This window comes from Morchella sextelata, assembly GCF_020137385.1.
Source record: "Morchella sextelata strain SCLS chromosome Unknown scls_10, whole genome shotgun sequence".
Taxonomy (NCBI): domain Eukaryota; kingdom Fungi; phylum Ascomycota; class Pezizomycetes; order Pezizales; family Morchellaceae; genus Morchella; species Morchella sextelata.
In genome coordinates this window covers 1,578,037-1,598,173 of record NW_025408625.1, presented here as the reverse complement: position 1 = coordinate 1,598,173, position 20,137 = coordinate 1,578,037, and the positions used below count along the sequence as shown (strand labels likewise).

Sequence of the window (20,137 nt, the reverse complement as noted above, 5' to 3'; positions counted from 1 at the left end):
GAATCGTAATATATAGCTCCGCCTAGTAATGCATCTTCCGGTGGTAATATTCAGGCATCGGAAGTAGAAGAGATACGCCTCCATTGATCACGAATCCATGGCCTATGACCATAAGCATAAGCTCTGCGCCGATAGGGGTTCATAGATCAAAATTCAGTTAGCTACCCAGCTAATTGACCTGCGGAAATGCTCATTCAATTTTCACTTATAAACAACCCTAACCCTCACCCTTACCACCGCGACTGCAAGCACTCTACAATAACCTCAATCGACCGGATCATACAGAGTAGATGTTTTTACACCCAAAAACTTCCTGTCAGCTGTTCAATCGCATAAGTACATGTATGCAGCTGTGGTTTCTTTCCACCACCGACCGGGTCGCCTTATCTTGGCGCCGCAATGTCAATGATCGATATTCCCGTTTTTTTTGTTCTTCTAGCAGCTTAGTCATTACCCACACACGAGAGGGGAGGGGGTGGATGTTTGGAATGCTAGGCACCGCTTCCACACGGACCAGCCTCTGGCCGCGTTGTCCGCATTGGGGGTGTCGAATGGAATGTTGAAAGAGGCCCGGAGAGGCTGGTGGAGGGGGTTGGAGATGTGGTGGCCCGTGTTCATCCATCGCGCAGTACGATACATGGTAGATCTAGAAGGGACCGCCGTTAATTGTTTCCGTAGAAATCTGTTCTTGGGGATGCTAGCAGCTGGTGGAAAGGGCGGTATGGGTGATTTGTGGGAGGCCGAGAGGGGGCGCTTCTGGAACGGGCTTGTGCTGGAGATGCAATGGTAGGATATATAAGTGTTGCCGTAGAACGTACTTGTTTGGGACTTTTTGTTTCTCGTCAAGATCTCTCTCTGATCCAGCCACCGTACCAGTTCGTTAGCCAGGCCAGGGTCTTTTTCTCGTTCCTTTATTTCTCCCTCCCTTCCTTCCTTCCTTCCTTCCCTTTCTTTCTTCAGTAATCCAGTCAGTCTTCCAAATCTGACGTTCATATCCCCTTCCATCCACTCTCTCTGATCACCACTCTCAGCACAGCCAAAATGAAATACCTCGGCCTCCTCTTCCTCTTCCCCTTCCTCACCACCGCCCACGTGCTCATGTCCTCCCCGCCGTCGCTCGGCTACGCAAAGAACCAATACGTAACCTCGCCCGACTACGACCTCAACTTCCCCATCAAGGGCGCGCAATTCCCGTGCAAGCAGTACCACAAGGACTTTGCGCGCGGCGCCGGGAGGAGCGTGGTTACCTGGCCGGCGGGGAGCATGCAGAGTTTTAGGTATGGCCTTTTTTTCGTGTAAATCTGGGGGGGGGGTTGTGGAGAGAGGCGGTCGACTGATGAATGGGGTGTGAATGTGTAGGACTGAAGGTGCGGCGGTCCACGGCGGTGGCAGCTGCCAGGTGTCGCTGTCATACGACGAGGGGAAGACCTTCCGCGTAATCAAATCCTGGATCGGTAGCTCTCCCATCCCCCGTCCCCCATCCCCCGTCCCCCGTCCCCCATCCCCCGTCCCCCGTCCCCCATCCCCTCCCTCCTCTCCGCCCCCCTCGCCCCTCCCACACTAACACCCACCCCCCAGGTTCCTGTCCCGCCGAAAACACGCCCTTCAACTTCGCCATCCCGCCCTCGGCGCCCTCCGGCGCGGCCCTCTTCGCCTGGACCTGGTTCAACAAGATCGGCAACCGCGAGATGTACATGAACTGCGCGGCCGTGACCATCACGGGCGGCGGCAGCGGGTTCGCGAGCATGGTGGACAACCCGCGCGTGTTTGTGGCGCAGATCGGCACGAACGCGTGTACGGTGAAGGAGGGCGTGCCGGTGGACTTTCCGAGCCCGGGCGCGGTGGTGGTGAGGGGGGAGCGGGGGGCGCCGCCGAATGGCACGGGGTGTGTGTAGTAGTGTTGTGTCATGTCATGTGGGTTAATTGGCGGGGGCTTGGTTACCGGGTGGTTGGGGTATTGGGTTTGGTGGATTGCAATCGAGGTTGTAGAATAGGATTAGATCATCTAGCTTTGCAATATTACTATATACTCGGTTCTTGTGTGCATTTGTTTACAAACTACAACTCTTGCATAGCTGGGGGAGAGAGTAATCAAGAAAAATAAAAAAAAACCTGTGAAGAGATGGCGGGAGTGCGGGGTGCTTCGGTACCACGTGTATGACGATACGGGGGCTACATCGAGTGATCTTTTGTGACGCGGTGTCATGGGGTATCACTCGATAACGTCTCGCAGTGCAGGGGCGCGCTGTTTCGGGCTGCTGGTGATCGAGGTCTCGCTGTCTGAGTGAGGTCTCGGGGCTCTAGTACTCTTAATGCTCGAATGAAGGAAGATGAGAGTGATAATGACGCTTGCAATTGGATTGAGTCGCCGCAGCTAAACTTTATATGATCTCAAAACTAACACATATAATGCTTAACCAGTTATAACAACATAGCCCTTGTAACATGTCTTAACACCAACTCCGCTGATCTGCCCTATATAACGGCTATACTTACGCGTACTCATAGGCTATAGCATGTACATACATGTAAGTTATCTCTGGATGTAGTTAATGTTTCGTTCCATACACGTGATCATTGACATTAAGGTAACCGAATAAGTCAAATCACAATACAATTAATGAAGTAATCAATCAATCAATCAATAAAGTCGAATCACAACGTATCACTCACATTTGGACTCTTTTCTGTTTGTGAGATACTAAGGCGTTCAGTGAAAACAGGCCTAGGCGTTGCAACGGGGCGGCTTTTTACTGAACACCCAAGTAGTATACTAGATCAAGTAAAGGGTGCGAATGTAGACGTAAATCACACCTGGGTAACTAAGAAAAGTCTACCAATATGCAGCGATATCTCGTGAGATTCCACTGCTAGATATTCCGCTAGAACGACGTAGAGAGCCTCTAAGGTTTACTGCTTGATGAAACACATCTTTCATCCCAACGCCCTAACCGCAACCGACTTTTCAAAAAGAGCGGCTAAGTCCAACAACCTTGCATCATCTCCCGACCCCCCCAACAAGGTTATCGAGAATGGCATCTGTTTCCCGTCGTCCAAGTCGTACGTTCCCGCCGGCATAGCAACCGCGCAAAGATCAAGCACATTTCCAAAATGCGCAAAAGTCCCCAAGTCCGAATTGAGCGAGATTGGGTCCTTTAGGACTTCTTCAATGGTGAAGTGGTTAGGTGTCGTCGGCACTACAAGGATGTCGATACCGGATGCGCGGAAAGGGTTGAAAATTGTGTCGTGGACAGTCCGTGTGAGGCTACAAGATTCATATTAGTACAGTGCTGACACTATAAAATCGGGTTTTAGGGAGGAGGCGTGCATTTTCACTTTCTTTAAATCCCTAAATACGTCTTCTGCAGTGTTTCCTCTTTTCAACACACTGCCAAAAACCTCTCTGGTAACTGGATGCAGGTTGTCCTTATTTGTTTCGTACCAATCCTTTCCCGAGAAGGACATCGCAGCGAGCCTTTCGTTCACTAATGTACCATCATATAGCAATCCTCCCGCCTCCTCAAATGGTGTCCAGTCAACCTCTATGAGCTCACCTCCCGTTGCCTGTAGTTTTGCGACAGATTCGTAGAATAGTTGATAGAAGATCGGCGCACACTTGGCAATAACGCTTTGTGGCGGTATTGCAAACCGAAACTTGTTTGCAGATGGTCTGGTGGCACTAAGATATCTTGACGGCAAACAAGTGTTCGGGGGCTTAGAATAAACGTCCTCCGGGTCATATCCCCGGACGAATCTCCATATTTCCCTGGCATCACTGATACCACCACGTCGGGTAGTCATAAACGCTATACAATCCAGAGACTCACATGCTTTGGAAACTCCAGATAACGAGACGGTCCCTTTCGTCGGCTTCCATCCAACGATGCCGTTGAAGCCTGCAGGCACACGACCGGAGCCCGCAGTATCAGTTCCGATAGCGAAAGATACGAGTTCTTCACCGACTGAAACTGCGGCGCCAGAGGATGAACCACCGGCGATGTATAGTGGATTGAAAACGGAAGCGGGAATTCCGTATGGGGAGCGGCATCCTGTCATTCCGGTGGCTAGTTGATCCATATTCGTTTTTCCGATGAAGATGGCGCCAAGAGATACTAGTTTTGTGTATATCTTTGCAGAAATTCTGGGTATATGGGCTAGCGGGGGACAGCCGATGGTTGTGGCCATTCCCGCAACATCGATGTTATCCTTTAGGGAAAATGGAACGCCAAAAAGAGGTGGTCGAGATGCACGATCGGGGTATTTCTTGAGGAGATCTTGTGCGGTAGAGATAGCGGCGGCTTGGGGTACGATTGCAATGAATGTAGAGGATGTTTTCGAGAGATGTGTTTCGATCCTTCCATACACACCCACTATCACAGTGACAGGGGAAACACCAGACTTATAAGCTTGGCGCAGTGAAAGCAAGTCCAAGGAGCCATTCCAACCATCAGTTGCAGAGAGATGCTTATCGTCTGGGGCAGGAACATGGGTATGTGAAATGAAATCTTCAAGATTAACAGAAAAGCCAACCAGTCCCCGGGACCAATGCTCCATTTCTAAGGAGGAAGTTCGAGGTGCGTCGTTGTGATCCGCTATGGAATCAACAATAATACCTAAATAAGCCATTCTTTTAGAATATATCTTTTACGAATAAACTTTTTGATACAAAGATAATCGGAGATCTCAACTCACAGCACTCAAACCCTCGATCATAAACTTCTCTGGAAGTGACTACAGCACAACCTTGTGTGGTAATACCCCCAATTATGAGATGGGTAATCCCCCATATAATCAATTGCTCATGCAATGTTGCACTCCACAATGCCTCCTTACCAGGCATATCAAAAATCATTTCCCACGGCTTTAGCGCACATTCATTGATCATGTGATAGTCATTTCTCTTTCCACTTAATACTTGCCTACTTTCGATTGTATTCTCTTCGATATTTTCATGCTGCCCCGGACTCTGGATCTCTGACTGCTTGGGGAGCTTTGATGACGGATTTCCTGTTATAATTCGGCTATGAGGTTCTCGTATGTGGAAAACAGGCATATTCCGCTCCCGAAAGGTTTTGAGAAGAATAGTATATTTGGAGATGTTGGGTTTTGTCCCTGGCTGAAGAGAACCGAGATCATCCAGAAAGAAGGAGTTCTTAGTCCCGTGTAAATCGATCATTATGAGCGCAGTTGATGACGTGGGGAACGAGTATGCGCTTGGTTTTGCTGGTATCGTGAAGTCTGCGATGCTTGACATGGTGATCATGACTAGTAGGAAGTGAGATTTTGGAATAAGTCACAGCGTATATACGCACACATTGAACTTCCCTCCGTCAGAAATAGAACCCTTAGTGATATAACCTGGAGGACATAAAAGAAACTCGGTATATACGTACGGCGGTTGAGGCAAAGAGGGGTTCGAGCCGAAAACGTTCCGAATCCCCGAACAGTCCCAACGTCCTCAATTGATCAAACCAATGCAATTATAACTCAAACTTTCATTCCTTACTTTGGAAGCATTAGAATTTTCTTGACGTTATGCGGCTAGACCTAAGGGCATTGCGTTAATTTCTAGTACCAGTTGGGTTTCATAGCTGGAGCAGGGTTGGAGAGCGGATAGAGACACTACCTCTAGCTAGCCCCCCGTACGTAGTGTCTGAATGTTAGTTATTCAGGCAAAGAAATCGATTGGTGTTATGTATATATGCAGGACAGCTAAATACTGTAAAGATATTTTTGTTGGGGTAAATTATTAGAGTTGAATTTAAAGACGGTGGGGCAAGAGCTTGATGTGACTGATCAGCTTAGGAAGTACTGACTACGACCGCCGACGCGACGGCCCGAAGCCGAGGAGTCGTTATCGATAAGCTACATAAGCGAAAAGCTTCTTCTTCCCCACAAAGCCTCATCCGGATATCTGTCATCATCCTCCAGTTACATTAACCACATCACATGTAGACACCAGCTTATCGGACAACTTTATCGGGCCGTGGTGAAAATCATAATCTACATGCACTTTATCGCGCGTCGCTAACCTGGTATGTAGACACAGCCCTGCGATTTCTCAGGCCATACCAATATTAGCCACACAGTCTACTGTCTTATCAAGTCTCGACATTACAGCCACTACGGGACTCATTTGCGTAACACCAACTAGTAGGAAAGATGTATCACTCAGTATGTTTCGTTTGAGAGATATTGACTATCCCTTAAGCTGGCAACAAATGCTGACCCCTCAAAAAAAGCAAATTTTTGTGTGGCTTTACTAACAGATCCTGTTATCTCTCTTATCAAATAATAGATCTCCTATACAAACCTAGTTCCTCTGTTATAGGGGGGTCAGCATGCCAGCTTAAGGGATAACCATGGTTTTAACAATGTTTCGTCGATTTCAAGCTAGGGACCAAAATTATGTCTTGGATGTATGTCTTGGAATGCTACCTTGGACATCAACTCCCTTCCCTTAAGAGAAGGTGCAGCTTTATACCAACCTGGATGCGGGATTCTGGTATTCAGCTTTTACTTCATGGCTCGGTAGAGCCATTCGAAGCTTTGAAGCTTCTCTGGAATTCTTTTTGAAAGTAGTAGCGGGTAAAAAGGATAAAAAAAAGAATATGGATCCATGTGTTTCTAATTCCCGTGGTTGGGAAATTTAAAGGTGTGCGCTCAATCCTTCATCCGCCGGTGACTATGAAGGTGCCGCTTATGTTATTAGTACATACATAGCTTTGATGTATATGAACGGTACAGTATCTATCAGGCTATTGAAAACCATATCATGATCGCAGGAGGCTGTGATTTTGTCCCTGACGAATCAAGAGCTTGAGACACGAAAAACAACTACCAGACAGCTTAAGCATTAGGCTTGGCGGGTGAAGGTAGCCAAAACACTCAAGTACGAGAAATTACCATTATATATAATTGGAGTTTGCTGATGGAATGCAAGCTAGATCATGAGAACATGACGTGGCCCCATGTAAGTCTCCTCGGAATGAGGGCTTGTCGGGTAATGATAGGTTTCCTCAAAATCCACACCCCGTCACCATATCATCTGCTGATGATAAAAGCCGTCATCCCTGTGTGAACGGGCAAGCTGTTTTCGACATAAGATTTATTAGACCTACATTTAAATAAACCTCTATCAAACCCTCAAAGCCTCCCGCAAGCGAGTTATGATATTTACAAAACATAACTCGTGGAAAACGACGGCCTGACCTTTATAATATGGGGCATATCGATTGAGTGATAACTTATCAAAGATCTTCGTCTCTGGGCACGGTTTTATAAGAGATCCCCCGCAATTTCCACTGATTGGAAGGGTAGAATTAAGGCAATTGTTCTCTCCCAGAAATCTCTTACAATGTTTCCTTGGGCTTATTCATTTAAAGGTGTGGCAATTCGCCAAACAATGATGCTGAAAGAAGAGAATGGAAATGGATGGAAGGCGAAAGTAGCGACGAGATATGTTCTAAAAACAAGTACGGGCCCTACTCACTCCACGTCGAGTTGTTTCGAGGTAGTTATCTAACCAAGTCAAAGATATTGAGGATATTGATGATCTGCCTCTAGAGTTCATCATTCAGCCTTCACCAAACAACTCAACGGTAGGATTTTCGCCAGAGATCTTACCAATTCTCTGGCAACATAACCTCGGCGCACTGACACTGTGAGTCTATGCGCCGATACAGAGCGGAGTCGAATGTTACAGGCCGGCAATAACCGGAAAGGCTGATAGCTTCTTCATGGGGAGAAGATTTATATTGGCTGCTATTGGGCCGCTGGAATACACCCCCACCCTCGTTCAGTAGTTATAAATTTTTTGACTAAATCCTATTTTTTTTTAGCTAACGGTGTGGGATTTAAATTGTTCGTTATTAATAGACGACTCGGCCATCTTTCAAAGTTATTTGAATCGGACACGTTGCAGGTAAATCGTTAACAGTTATAGTATGGAAATAGTTGTCAGTATTTCGGCCCCTGATTATATCGCGGTATTTTCTCAACATTATACTCTATGTAGGTGCTCGTGGTGCTTCCGCCAGTCTTTTCTGTTGGGTATCATCTGAGCGCAGGGTTAGGGTTTCTTGGAACGACTTTGGAGGAGCGCACAGCATGTTAAAGTCGACATGTTGATATACCCCCCCCCCGGTTTCAAATAAAAGAAACATGGAACACAACGTCCAGTAACGGCCCTAGCTTTCCCTCTTTTCTTCCTGGCTGAACCTGCAAAATGAATCCTCTCATAATCGTCTTAAACTATTAGTACCGGTTGGTAAACACTCTGGAAAGTTAATAAAAGCTACGATATATAGATGTGATGATTTCTTGGCAGATTTCCCCTTCTTTGCACATTACTAAGCTTCGCCAAGAGTATCCAACCAACCTTAAATGTGGGGGGATGCATGGAACGTGCGTTGCTCATACTCTACATCGTTTTTTTTTTTTTTTTTTTTTTTTTTAACTTTTGACTATTTTTCAATCTTGCAAGTGCTTTGATGATTTCTTGGGCTCGATTTACACACCTACGATACGGTAGGTATCAGATGATCGAGAGCTACGAGTATCGTATTGAATACCATGACATGAGATTTGGCAAGAATCTCAACTGTTTGAACCAAAAAGTAGTTCTTCTATGCGTCCATCACCACTGGAAAGCCTGTCGACATCCCCGTGTTACCATCGGACAAGAGCGAGGCTGAACAAGGATCTGCCCCTTGGGAAAGCGGTAGAGATCGGCGTTGATGAGAACGAGCAGTTGATCCAAGATCAGAAGTATTTTGGCATTGGGATATCGGGAACGGCAATATCTATCACTCCCCTAGACCTCTCGATACCTTCTTGTCCTCTTCGGCACTACAGGCAAATGCGCGTCCGACCTATCCTTTGATGAATGGAGTTGTTTGATGGGGATGCAAGTAAGCAATGGTTTTGTGACGGGCACTCCTGCAGGCAGACAGTCTTCATCACGCTTGCAATTTGAATCAACAGCATTGATTACATATGCATGTGATACAGCCCGTACTATTCGTCCAAAGATTTGTAGATACAGAATAGAACTGGACATGGGGTAATATGTACCGAGATTGGTAAGAGAAATAGGTTGAAGGTGTCCAAGAGGAGGGGAGAAGCACAATCTGGTAGGAGGAACACTCGTGCGAGTTCAGACAATGGGTACGTTGGATGTTTCTTCTATTTATTTTCTTGTTTATCTATAGACTCGGGAGTATCTCACTGGTATCGTCTCTGATCTCAATTGAATTGATTGTGGGGAATGCCGATGCAGACGCGCCATGCGCAGATTAAACGACGGTAACTGCGCGGTGACGTACATGCATACCTAGAGCGCCCTAGGAACGTACTCAGAAAGAGAAGATATGGGTATGGGTGTAACTGGGCGTACTGAAAGACTGTCGCACAACCTTTTTTTTTTATCCTTCAGTTAGAGCGAGCTTCGTTCCTAATTTTTCCTACTCCCCAAGAAATCAGTACCACTGATCCACTACAATCTTTACCAAGACGAAAAAGAACGGGGAACACCCCGGCCGGTTACCGGGAAAAAATGACAACTTCTGGCATCTGCTCTTGCTTCTCCTCCTCCTCGAGCTCCTCCTCCTCCACGCCCTTCTCCTCCTCCTCCAGTCGATTCCTTACCCCAATTCCACTCACCCTCCTTGTTATATGCAGGTATCATAAATACGTCCACTATGATAGGTTCTCCTGCTTAAATATTTATCCCCACTCTGTAAAAAGAACCCATCCTGGCTAGTAAGTAACGGTATGCACATGTACCTACCGGTAGAGTAGGTACGAGTAGAGTGTTGCCCAGCCAAAACCCGGGAGATTCGATCGCCCCATCGTCAAAAAGTAATTCCGCTGCGAATACCTCTTCCGCACACCCCCGTCCCCATATTCCTCACGCTCAGAGATGACAGAGGCTTGTCTACGCCTTTATGTAATTTTTCCCATAGACAGATAACTTGAACCCTCGCGATGTCTCGGATCCCAACTAGCCCGTTTCTGGTCCGTCCCTTATCTCTGTCACACCCGAAAAATAACCGCTATCATCAAACACCAGCGCGAAAATGCGAGATAACCAATATCCCCATACCTGCTGAGTGTTGTGCACTTCACCTGCCAGCCACCTTTGGGGTGAGGCGGGGAATTACACTCACCTACCTATTTTTATTTTGTTCATTCAATCCGTACCCCACGTTCTCTTGATTCACTTTTTTTTCGTTTCCTTTTCTTTTTCTCACTTCTTTCCTAGCTTTCCTTCTTTGCTTTCCACGGACCATTGAGATCGCCATTGTGTGGGGGGTCAAGGGCGTTCAGTAAGGAAACAGCAACGTGGGTGTGGGGTGGGTTTCGCTTTCTCCTGTTCATCCTAGGTCTGAATTCCAATTCATCTATTGCTATTGCTCGTTGGACCCTCTTGCGCTTGTCGGTCTTGTCTATCTTTCTGCCTGCTGTCTATCTGCGTACTTGCTTGCCATCCTGGAAGACACGTTACGTTGTTTATCAAGGTGAGGGTTTTAGTGATTATTCTTTTGGGGTTGCTCTCTCTCTTCCCCGGTTTCTTCTCTTCCCCTCATCTTCGTCATTTGGTAGTAATCGGGGGTCCTCTGTTCTCGGGTTCAAAGTTCATGGTCACGTCGTTGTTCATTCACTGGCAACATCTGATCTCGTGAGATACGGACGTTACAAACTAACCCCCCTGCTTTCGTACCTCAGTAATACAGAAACAAGCCATATTATACCACTCCCATACCATACCATACCAGGCCATACCAGGCCATACCAGACCATATCCTTCGTCTCACTGTAATCAGCCTCAATATCGTATACCTTCAATCCATACAACTGTATTACAGATTACCTGGTTGTAGACTAATCTCAAACGGACATTTCCATAATCACATAGGTATGTTACAAAGCCCCTCTTTATAGAACGTCTCATTTGTAAAAACTCGGGAAGCTGTGAACACCTTATACTCACAACTGTATTGTCTTTTGAGTGTGTTCTGTATCCTGAATCCTCTCGATCTCAGTGTGTCCAGGCCCGCTCCCATCAAACCAATACACAGCCATACACATACATACAACAGCCCTAGCCTCATCGATAGGGGAAAGGCTTATCTGCAGGCCTTCCTCATCTCACCCTTTTGGGCGGTTTACTCTCTCCCCTTGCCCTATTTAGGATCTCGCTGTTCACCTCCCGAGAGACCCGTAATCCTGGGATCCTGGAAGCCGGAGAGCTCTACATACATAATTCCCCTACAGTAATCTAATCTACCAATTGCCTGGTTTCGTTCAACTGCGATAAGCTCAGCACAGAGTACAACCCAAACCCAACACACGACCAATCTTTTCCCCTTCCTCCATCTTTCTTTTCCCAACTTTTGCGCACCCTCACCCCCCCCCCCCCCCCCAAACTCTCGCCCCTCCATAACTTACTACTGCTACTACTACTGTCTATCTACTATCTATCACTACTACCTACTGCTACTGTTACTACTGCTCTTCTGCTTGCCTTGACTTCTTTGGTCTTTGAGCGCGTGTGCTGTCCTCTCTTGACATATCTCGTTTGCCGTTATCACGATACCACCGTCATCTTCACCCTTCCGGCCCGCGCGTTTCACGTTCAATCCGTGCAATAAAAGGTCCTGCACAAAGTTTTGGCTCTTGGATTTGGACGGGGGTTGTATGTGCTTTTATTCATCTTCTAGCTACCGATAGCACCTCCTAGGACAAAGAGAAATTACAGGTTTAAAAGAAAGGAAAAAAGAAAAGAAAGCAAACAAGAAAAACAATAATTCCGGAATTAGACAATTCCACAGGTTATCCTCCACCAAAGGCAAAAGAACAGGCCATGAGTCTGAACAAGTCGGGCGAAAATGGGAGTAGCGGTAATAGCATTAGTAGTAGTGGAGCGACAGCAGTCGCTACAACTGCTGGAGCAACAACTACTACTAATGCTGCCCCCAGTACAGTCACCAATAACACCTCCGGCACTTCTTCTTCCTCTAGCGCTGTTCCCCAAGCGAACGCGACGATATCCACAAACGGATCATCCTCGTCATCCGCTGCCTCTCAACCTCAGAATCCTCCCCAGAAATCAACCGGTAATGCAGGAAAGTCCACGGGATCCAGTGTCAATGGAGAGAATGGGACGAGTCGGGGTCGAAGAGACCGGCCTTGCGATGCTTGCCGCAGGCGAAAGAGCAGGTGTGTCATGAACGAGGGCGCAGAGATATGTGTACTTTGCCAGTTCCATAGTCAGGAATGTACCTTCGTGCAATCGCCACAGCCACGGAAGCGACGATTGGCATCTTCCAGTGTACAAGGCTCGGAAGAGCGATCTGTCAATAAGAAGCGGTATGTTGTCTTGTTATTTGTAACTGGAAGATTTTATAAAAAGCCGGAAAGAGCAATGGAAGGAATACATCATTCAGAATCCATTGTTTGCTTATAGATCCCTATGTTCCTTTTTCATTTTGGTTCAGTCCCTTTCCAATTTTCTGGTGCAAAGCTCATCTCTGGGAATCATTCCCTAGAAGCAGGTCTACCGAGCCAGATTCACCGCAAGAAACTCGCGGCAATGTTTCGGTAGACGAACACTCCAACCAACGTGGACAATCGCTCCTCAAAGAGACTTTGGGTCTCCAGAGTAACCGGCACACTCAGTTGATAGGCCCCACGAGCGAATATGAGTCTTGCTTGATAGACTTGTGCCCATTCGACAGCAAGGACGAGTATTCACTCTCCTCTATGGGGGGATCTTTCCGCCGGGTATCCGACGAAACCACGTTCCTTGTGTTTCCCGACCACTCGACGCAGAATCACGTGGAGACATTTGAGGACCTGGATGCTATTGAACGCATCGTTGCACCACATGGGTTATCGCTCATAAAATTGTATTTCAGAATCGTGCACCCCTCATTTCCGATTCTGCACAAGAGGGTATTCCTTGAAAAGTATTCCCGATCATACCGAGAGTTCTCACCGCCGTTATTAGCCGCAGTTTACATCCTTGCCCTCAACTGGTGGTCATACGACAGGGACCTCTCTGCGCTGAAGAAACCTGATGCTCAGGCACTCGAGAAGCTCGCTAGCAAGACAATCTCTGACGTCATGCACCGGCCTAAATTATCTACCGTCCAAGCCGGCCTTCTGCTTCTTCAGCAGCACTCAGATCTCAAAAGTGGAAGTTGGGCACTAACGGCGCAGCTGGTGGCAGTTGGGCAAGACCTAGGCCTGCATCTAGATTGCACCTCGTGGAAGATCCCTAGTTGGGAGCGCGGACTCCGAAAGCGTCTAGCATGGGGACTTTTCATGCAAGACAAATGGGGTGCGCTAACCCATGGCCGGCCCTCCCATATCACGAAAGCGAATTGGGCAGTACCCCCCGTTAATTCGGACGACTTTCCGGAACGGGCAGAGGACGAATCCGACGACGAAGGGGGATCATCGGAGGTGGAGAAGGGTCGGATGCTATTCGAACAGATGATTGTGCTAAGTGGAATAATGGCGGATGTTTTGGAGACATTTTTCACGATTGAAGCTCAGAGTGGACTGGGTGGACGCGGGGGTACGAACAGAGTTCTGGAGAGGGCGAAACCGATTCAGATACGGTTGAAGGAGTGGTTTACGAAACTGCCGGATTGTCTTAGGATGGATTCAACAAGGTTGAGAAAATTATCTTCTAACGGTTAGAACCCAGTGCTTGGATTTTTGTTAGGCGTGTTTGATACCGAATTTCGCGGCATTGCGGGAACATTGCGGGGATAAGCTAGCATTGAATGTGGGGTGATTTTCCCACGTAGATGAGTAATCTGGAGAAAGTCCAATCGGCGATGCGGAAACGTACTTTTCGACACATTGCAGAACTCCAGGTCATGGAATTAAACAGAGAAACTGGCTGCAAGAGAGCGTAACTGGGAACTGGGGAATAGGACTGGGCGCCTGTATCCTGGTGTCACAGCCTCCCATCTTGCCCCCCCTCCCCCCCTCTTGACGCCGAACCGAAAAGAAAAACGATACGCAAAAGGCCTCCTTTTCCATGAAGAATCAGTTTCTCTGTTTTATTTCCTTGACTTAGAGTTTGTAGGACCGGGGCGACTTTTCCTTATGTACATCATTCCTGGAGGAGTTCTCGCAATGCCGTGAAATAACGTATACCTCTCCTTCAAACGAGTTTCTGACGAATCTGTAGGCTATCTTCATCTTGCGTACTTTGCGACAGAAATAACCCTCCACCGTCAAATTCTCCGCTCCCTTACCCCACCAACCAATGTCGACCCATACCTGTTGCACATTTGCCGCTCTGCAGCCAAAACTCGTCTCATCTCCGCCATGGACTTTGTCAACCGTCTCAAACCCGAACATCTTCAATCGTTCTGGTATTTTGCTTCAAAGGTTAACTTTGCACTGATCGGGACGTTCGGATCGTTGCTTTGGGCGACTTCCCCGAGTGCCCAGGAGGCTGAATTCTATAAAGCACGGCTCAGTGAGTATAGGTGGACGCTTCGTGTTTCATCACGAGGCGCAGAGTTCATGGAGTATGCTGTTGGTGTGCTAGATGCCTCCGCCGGGCACTCCCAACAAGAGCAATTCAAGAAGAAGGGGCTAGGAAACGTGGCACCCGGATACACATCCACTGTAGGAGCTGGAGAGGGATTCGGTTTGGGAATGGGTGTTGGAATGTCTGGAGGTGAAATCCAACAGCATCCATCCATCATCATGTCTCAACAATGGCGTTCCAACGTTATACCACACGAACGTGGGCATACCCCCCCCGGAACTGGCGACGAGGACAGTGGGGACGAGATGGACGATGAGGGCGCAGAGACGGATGGATCTAGCACGTCAACCAGGCGTACTCGCGACCAAACAAACAGTCAATCACCGAGCATGAAGGCGTTCCACGGGTTTCCATTCCACCACACTGATAATCCTTTCCCGCACAACGATCCGTTGGCAACCAACGCTTCCACGCCCACATCCACCACTTCCTCTGTAATGGACTTCTTTATGATCCCCCATAATAACATGATGACAAGAAATAATGTTGTATCAGCTGTCGGAGGTGGAGGTGGGGAGCTGGATTTCCTGGCGACCACGGCGGGGTGGCATAGTCGAAGAGACGGGGATGATTAAGTTCTTCCTCCCCTACCCCGCTGTTTAGGAGCAACATTCCGTGGGTAAATAGGATGGGTGGCTTTTCCGGTGCAATCCTCGGTTAGGCGTGTGCTGGTGCGTAGAAACTAAAAAAAAACAAAAAGAAAGTGAAACGAGAAACAAGAGGGGAGGGAAAAGAAGAAAGAGCGGAGACTGGTGTCCTTAACATCTTGCGAGCCCTTCCGCGGAGATGGTCAATTGTGCTCTTATTTTGGCATGGTATGAGCACTTTGGGTTTAGTGGCAGAGCTTCTTGGTAGCATGGGTGGATGATGACACTTGACGAGGGAATGGCCTCAGACGCGCAAACACTCATGTGAGGCTCGCAGGAGCGTTGGATTGGTGAAAGGGGATGGTGTATGGCGAAATTTTCCTCAGATGGTTCTTTTTCTTTTTCCTGTTTACTTTTTCTTTCTTTCGATCTTTACCATGAGCAGATTTGTTTTTTTCTTTCGGATAAAAGCTTGGATTTTTTTGGGTAAGGGAAGTTATGATCACATCATCCAGGGATGTGAATTCGAATTCGGCGGTGTCTGTCTTAAGCTTCCTTTTTTCTTCTTTTCTGGATTCCTGCTCTTCTTTCTTAGAAAGTTGGGTTCTTTTTATATTATAACCAGGTGACTGTTTATAGATTATTTATCGTGAAGCGTCGAATAGCTTTTTGTCCTTGGCTTGATTTGTGCGGGTGAGTGTTGTCGGTTTTTCCTTCTTTCTTTCTTTCCCTTCTGGTTGTATTCTGCGGGGTTGAGCTTACGGTAGCTTAACGGACTGGTGGATTTTTATTTATTTATTCCCTCCCCCCCCTTTTGCTTTTCCTATAGCTCTCGGGGAGCTGTGCTGTGCTGTATGTGTTTGAAAGAGAAACCAATGATCCAGATCGTGCTCTTTGGTACACAGGTATTTGTTGTTTATGTGCGCTGGTTGGATTGATCCGCAGTCAAGTTGAAGAGAGTGTTACGCTGTTACAGATACCCGTAGTCCCTCATGCACGCTCTGTCCCATTATTGCTGCTCAGTCACAACGGATGAAGGTGTCGATACTTATTCAACGCCGTGAGCAATGTTTACGTACTCTAGAGAGCAATTCGAGCGGATATTTCAAAGCCATCCTCCTAATTTAATCCATACATCCACGCAATCAATCAATTGTACACGTCTACATCTCTTTCCCTCAGCTCACTACATACTCCCCACCAAGGTCCTCTCCATACTAATCATCACAATGCGTCACGATAACTGACTGACTGAAAACATGCTATCCTTCCTCCCACTCGTACCTGGTATTCGACACACCCACCCGGATCCATCACTGCCATTCGGTGGCCCGGCTACGGCAGGGTCGAAATTCCGGGGTGCAGGAAGAAATACTGGCTGGCCTGTGCACCGGCACAGCTGTCCGGGGGGGATAATATCGCGGCGTGGTTTTTCTTACGAAATCGATGAACTGGGATTATACTTTTTTTCTCTTTCCCCTAGCTTCCCCTCTTGCTGGAGTGGACGTTCTCTAACAACTTGCCCAGATTGGTAGGTACCGGGAGAGAGACCTCAACGAAGGAACTACAAAGTATGTATGCATGTAGGTCGGTGTTAGTATTGCGTCTCTATGCGTGTATAACTTCGGCGCTCGTCGGCTTTGGGGGTGCTACGGGTGGGTCCTTGCGGTTCCTCGGTGCTGGGTTTGCGAGGTGATGGATGCGTGCGTGCGTGGATGGGGGGATGGATGCGGATGTATCCATGGAGGGGAAATGGGAACAGGCGAATTGGGGGTTATTCGCTCAAAGCATGTTGATGGCATTGGCCATTATGTACCCACTCAACTCTACAGACGGAGGGCGGGAAGAAAGAGAGGAGAGACAATTGAGTAGAGTATGTGCTCTAGAGTGCTAGGGCTCTAGACTCTAGAGCAGGTATGTCGGGCCAGGATCAACAGGGGACGCACTTTAAAGCCTCGTGGAGAAACAGCGAATCCACTTCCACGGATCCGGGTCGTGGCTCACCTCACGATGAGATTCAAATATTATCCACACATAGCTAGCTACATTTAGCTACAACTTACTACTCTACATGCTAGGCAGAGTAGAGGAGGCCCTTCCGCCGGATGTAGAGGTCATTTGCTTCACAGATGCGCAGCAATTAGTAACAGACAGACGGCACTTGCGAAAATATGGCCTCTCCGTTGGCCAGGCTGATTTTTATGACTCCGCCCATTCATCGCGGTGTATAACGTGTAGTAGAATAGGTACTGTAAGGGACAGAAACAAAACAGAGCTGATACAAAGGTTTATTTAGAATTGAGCGAGGGTAGGGTTGATCCTGCCGTATCTGATTATCTTTCAAGTAATCGTTCCCGTTTGGGCTTCTCGGCCTTGGCAAGGCGTGGTTTGTAGTTAGCTTTGATTCGTGACAGCAAGCTGGCTGGCTAGCACGATACAAGCCAGGGATGCAGCTTGCTCGAGTATCCGTATGTCCTCACGAGTACTCTACCTACTCTACATGTAGACACAGATGTAGAATCCATTGGCATCCACTTATTCCAATTGGCAATATATGCTGGATTACTAAATGTAAATACCGGCACGTCTGATATCGTAATGGAAGTTTTCCAGTCAGTCCTATGCCTGGTGAGCTAGAGCAGTCGCCTACATGTAGCTACATGTAGTTAAGCTACATGTAATAATCAATCGACGAACCGAGGATCGTGGCTCCACTACTGTGCGAAACATTAGTCTTAGCGCCAGCCAAATAAACCTACATGTACATACTGTACTTATTCTACTTGTAGCTATCTAGCTAGCTATGTAGTTATCGCTACTGATTTTGAAAGCTACTGGAATGGCGAAAGCTTCACCTGCAGCTTTGATTTTGTTACAGACTTGGATTTCAAGATGAGATGTACATAACCAGCTTGCTACTAATATCTTCTATGATCGTGAAAGCATTATGGGGATCGAGCGTTTTTTCCCTTTGTCTTTGCTACATACCTTTTCCAGTTCGCTGGTCGTCATCTATGAAGGGGAGCGTGCGGTGTTGAGTTCAATTCACTGACTAAAAATCCTATCACGGGGGTTCAACTAACAATTCTTTTTTGTGTGTACAAGGAATTGGTCTCGGGGTCTCAGACCTTCATGTCCCTAACCCATAGAGTATCTCATGTTCATTGACCTTCCGGAATAATTCAATCCGAACGGAGAATAGAAGAACAATTAGAATCTGGAAGTACCATGTGTAATAAAAAAGAGAGAGACAAAAGAAATAAATGTGTACGTAGTAAAGCCTAAAGAAGCTGTCCCCCGATACAATTACAATTTAAACACATATGCATTCTACGCCTGAGACTGGCCTGACAACTCCTATAATGGTACACCAACAAATGAAATAACATTCAAGTTTTTCTTCTCTCGCTGCCCGCCTGGCTTGTCACTGCTTTTATCCACGAGCCCACCACCATCCAGCAATGGAAGGGAAATGATAGAACACACCAAGGAAAAAGAAAGAAAAAGAAACAGACCTTCTATCATCCCCACAACTATTGTCTACTATACGAAAGGTCACCCTCACGGAGATCCTCGTCGCCGGTATCAACAGTTTCGAAATTGTCCAACCTTCCAAACTCCGCATCCCTAGTCAACGCAGGACTCCCAAAATCCGAACCACCCATCCTCCCAAACTGCGCATCCCTCGTGAGTGCCGGACTTCCCCCAAACTCCGACGCCGTATCTCTCTCCCAGATAGCATGCTTCATGATCTCCGGCTGCTTCCCAAACAGACAACCCCTGGCGGCATCGAGATCGATAGGCTCGCCCCTCGCCTGCGAAGATAGTCCAATCTGTAGTGGGATTCCTTTACGTGTCTGGTAGTACGTGAGTCTGGGGTTCCGTTTCTGGAGCTCCTTCTTCAACTGAGCCCCAGTGTATGCACATGTATCCGGGCCTAAGTCTTCCTTGAGAGACTCAGCAACGTCGAGGATGGCTCTGATCTTGCCGATCCGGTGGCCGGCTTGGTACAGCTGGGAGTGGAGATATGCGTCTAGCCAGAGAACGAACATGCCGAGCACCCAGTATAGGTGCAGGCCACAAACAAACTTCCAGACAAGCTTCGAGAACCCGTACGAGTAATGGCCGGAGGGGTGGTCGAGGCAATTGGTCATGTTGTAATCAAGAGGGTACCATGTTCCGTTCAATACCAACGTGTCACCGTACCTCTCGGCGGAGCCCATAAAGTCCTCTAGGGGGATCATGGACTGGTCCTCAAAGACGATGTAGGGAGATGTGTAGTTGGTGTAGCCGGTCATTGCTGACATCAGTGTTGGAAACATGGAGATATATGCCACCGAGTACAGAATGAATAAGACCTTGATCATATGTTTTCTTGTGGCCAGGATCTGGTTCTTGATGGCTAGGACCATGGCCCAAGGACCTATATCGAATGCAAGTGCAAGATAGAAATCGTACCCGACGGCGGAGGTTTCGGTAACATGGTCGAGGGTAGCAACATACACTTTGTGCGCAATCCAGAGAAGCACCAACTGCCCCCCACGCCCAACGATGATGTCCCAGGCGATGTCAATCGACTTGGCCACTGTGAAATCCAAGCTCCCGAACGAGAGATCGATGGTGATCCCCTTTCCCAGTGGGGAATAATGTCTACCACGAGCTGTCTGCTGTCCTACATTGTAGTTCACGGGTGTCCCGGATCCAGGGCAGAGATCTCTGCTGAAGCTTTGGGCCTGGGTCAGGAGGATCACGCCAGAGACGATGAACAATGTCGCAAAGCAGACTACCACCGCGAACACTATTATTATCTTTCTTCTCCGCTCTTGTGAGGATATCCGTGTTAGTGTGATAGGTGGGAGATGGGATTGAAGATCTCGAGCACGCTGGTACTTGTGGGTAAAGAACATTTCGGTTGAATCTATGATCGTCGAGATGATTGGTTCTGTCTTCTGGGAGAATAAGCACTAAACTA

General features: G+C 47.6%; 5 protein-coding genes across 5 annotated transcripts; 3 read left to right on the top strand and 2 right to left on the bottom strand.

Moving 5' to 3' along the window:
- Nucleotides 1-1,041: 1,041 nt before the first annotated feature.
- Nucleotides 1,042-1,895, top strand: H6S33_001397 (uncharacterized protein; the record flags this gene model as incomplete). Its single annotated transcript, XM_044832771.1, has 3 exons — nucleotides 1,042-1,277; nucleotides 1,360-1,514; nucleotides 1,579-1,895. 3 exons carry the CDS (start codon nucleotides 1,042-1,044, stop codon nucleotides 1,893-1,895), a joined length of 708 nt encoding a protein of 235 aa, XP_044694364.1.
- A 1,039-nt stretch (nucleotides 1,896-2,934) lies between these two features.
- On the bottom strand, nucleotides 2,935-5,254 carry H6S33_001396 (uncharacterized protein; the record flags this gene model as incomplete). Its single annotated transcript, XM_044832770.1, has 3 exons — nucleotides 2,935-3,265; nucleotides 3,296-4,592; nucleotides 4,834-5,254. 3 exons carry the CDS (start codon nucleotides 5,252-5,254, stop codon nucleotides 2,935-2,937), a joined length of 2,049 nt encoding a protein of 682 aa, XP_044694363.1.
- A 1,433-nt stretch (nucleotides 5,255-6,687) lies between these two features.
- H6S33_001395 (uncharacterized protein) lies at nucleotides 6,688-8,696 on the top strand (the record flags this gene model as incomplete). The annotated part of the gene is made up of 14 exons (XM_044832767.1): nucleotides 6,688-6,693; nucleotides 6,880-6,892; nucleotides 6,948-6,973; nucleotides 7,065-7,077; nucleotides 7,328-7,333; nucleotides 7,386-7,475; nucleotides 7,537-7,601; nucleotides 7,686-7,698; nucleotides 7,842-7,863; nucleotides 7,946-8,013; nucleotides 8,076-8,111; nucleotides 8,261-8,265; nucleotides 8,330-8,406; nucleotides 8,486-8,696. The coding sequence occupies 14 exons, from the start codon at nucleotides 6,688-6,690 to the stop codon at nucleotides 8,694-8,696; spliced, it is 651 nt and encodes a 216-aa protein (XP_044694362.1).
- Nucleotides 8,697-11,866: 3,170 nt separating this feature from the next.
- Nucleotides 11,867-15,153, top strand: H6S33_001394 (uncharacterized protein; the record flags this gene model as incomplete). The annotated part of the gene is made up of 3 exons (XM_044832766.1): nucleotides 11,867-12,372; nucleotides 12,552-13,705; nucleotides 14,210-15,153. 3 exons carry the CDS (start codon nucleotides 11,867-11,869, stop codon nucleotides 15,151-15,153), a joined length of 2,604 nt encoding a protein of 867 aa, XP_044694361.1.
- A 3,545-nt stretch (nucleotides 15,154-18,698) lies between these two features.
- Nucleotides 18,699-20,072, bottom strand: H6S33_001393 (uncharacterized protein; the record flags this gene model as incomplete). Its single annotated transcript, XM_044832765.1, has 1 exon — nucleotides 18,699-20,072. The coding sequence occupies one exon, from the start codon at nucleotides 20,070-20,072 to the stop codon at nucleotides 18,699-18,701; it is 1,374 nt and encodes a 457-aa protein (XP_044694360.1).
- Nucleotides 20,073-20,137: the final 65 nt, after the last annotated feature.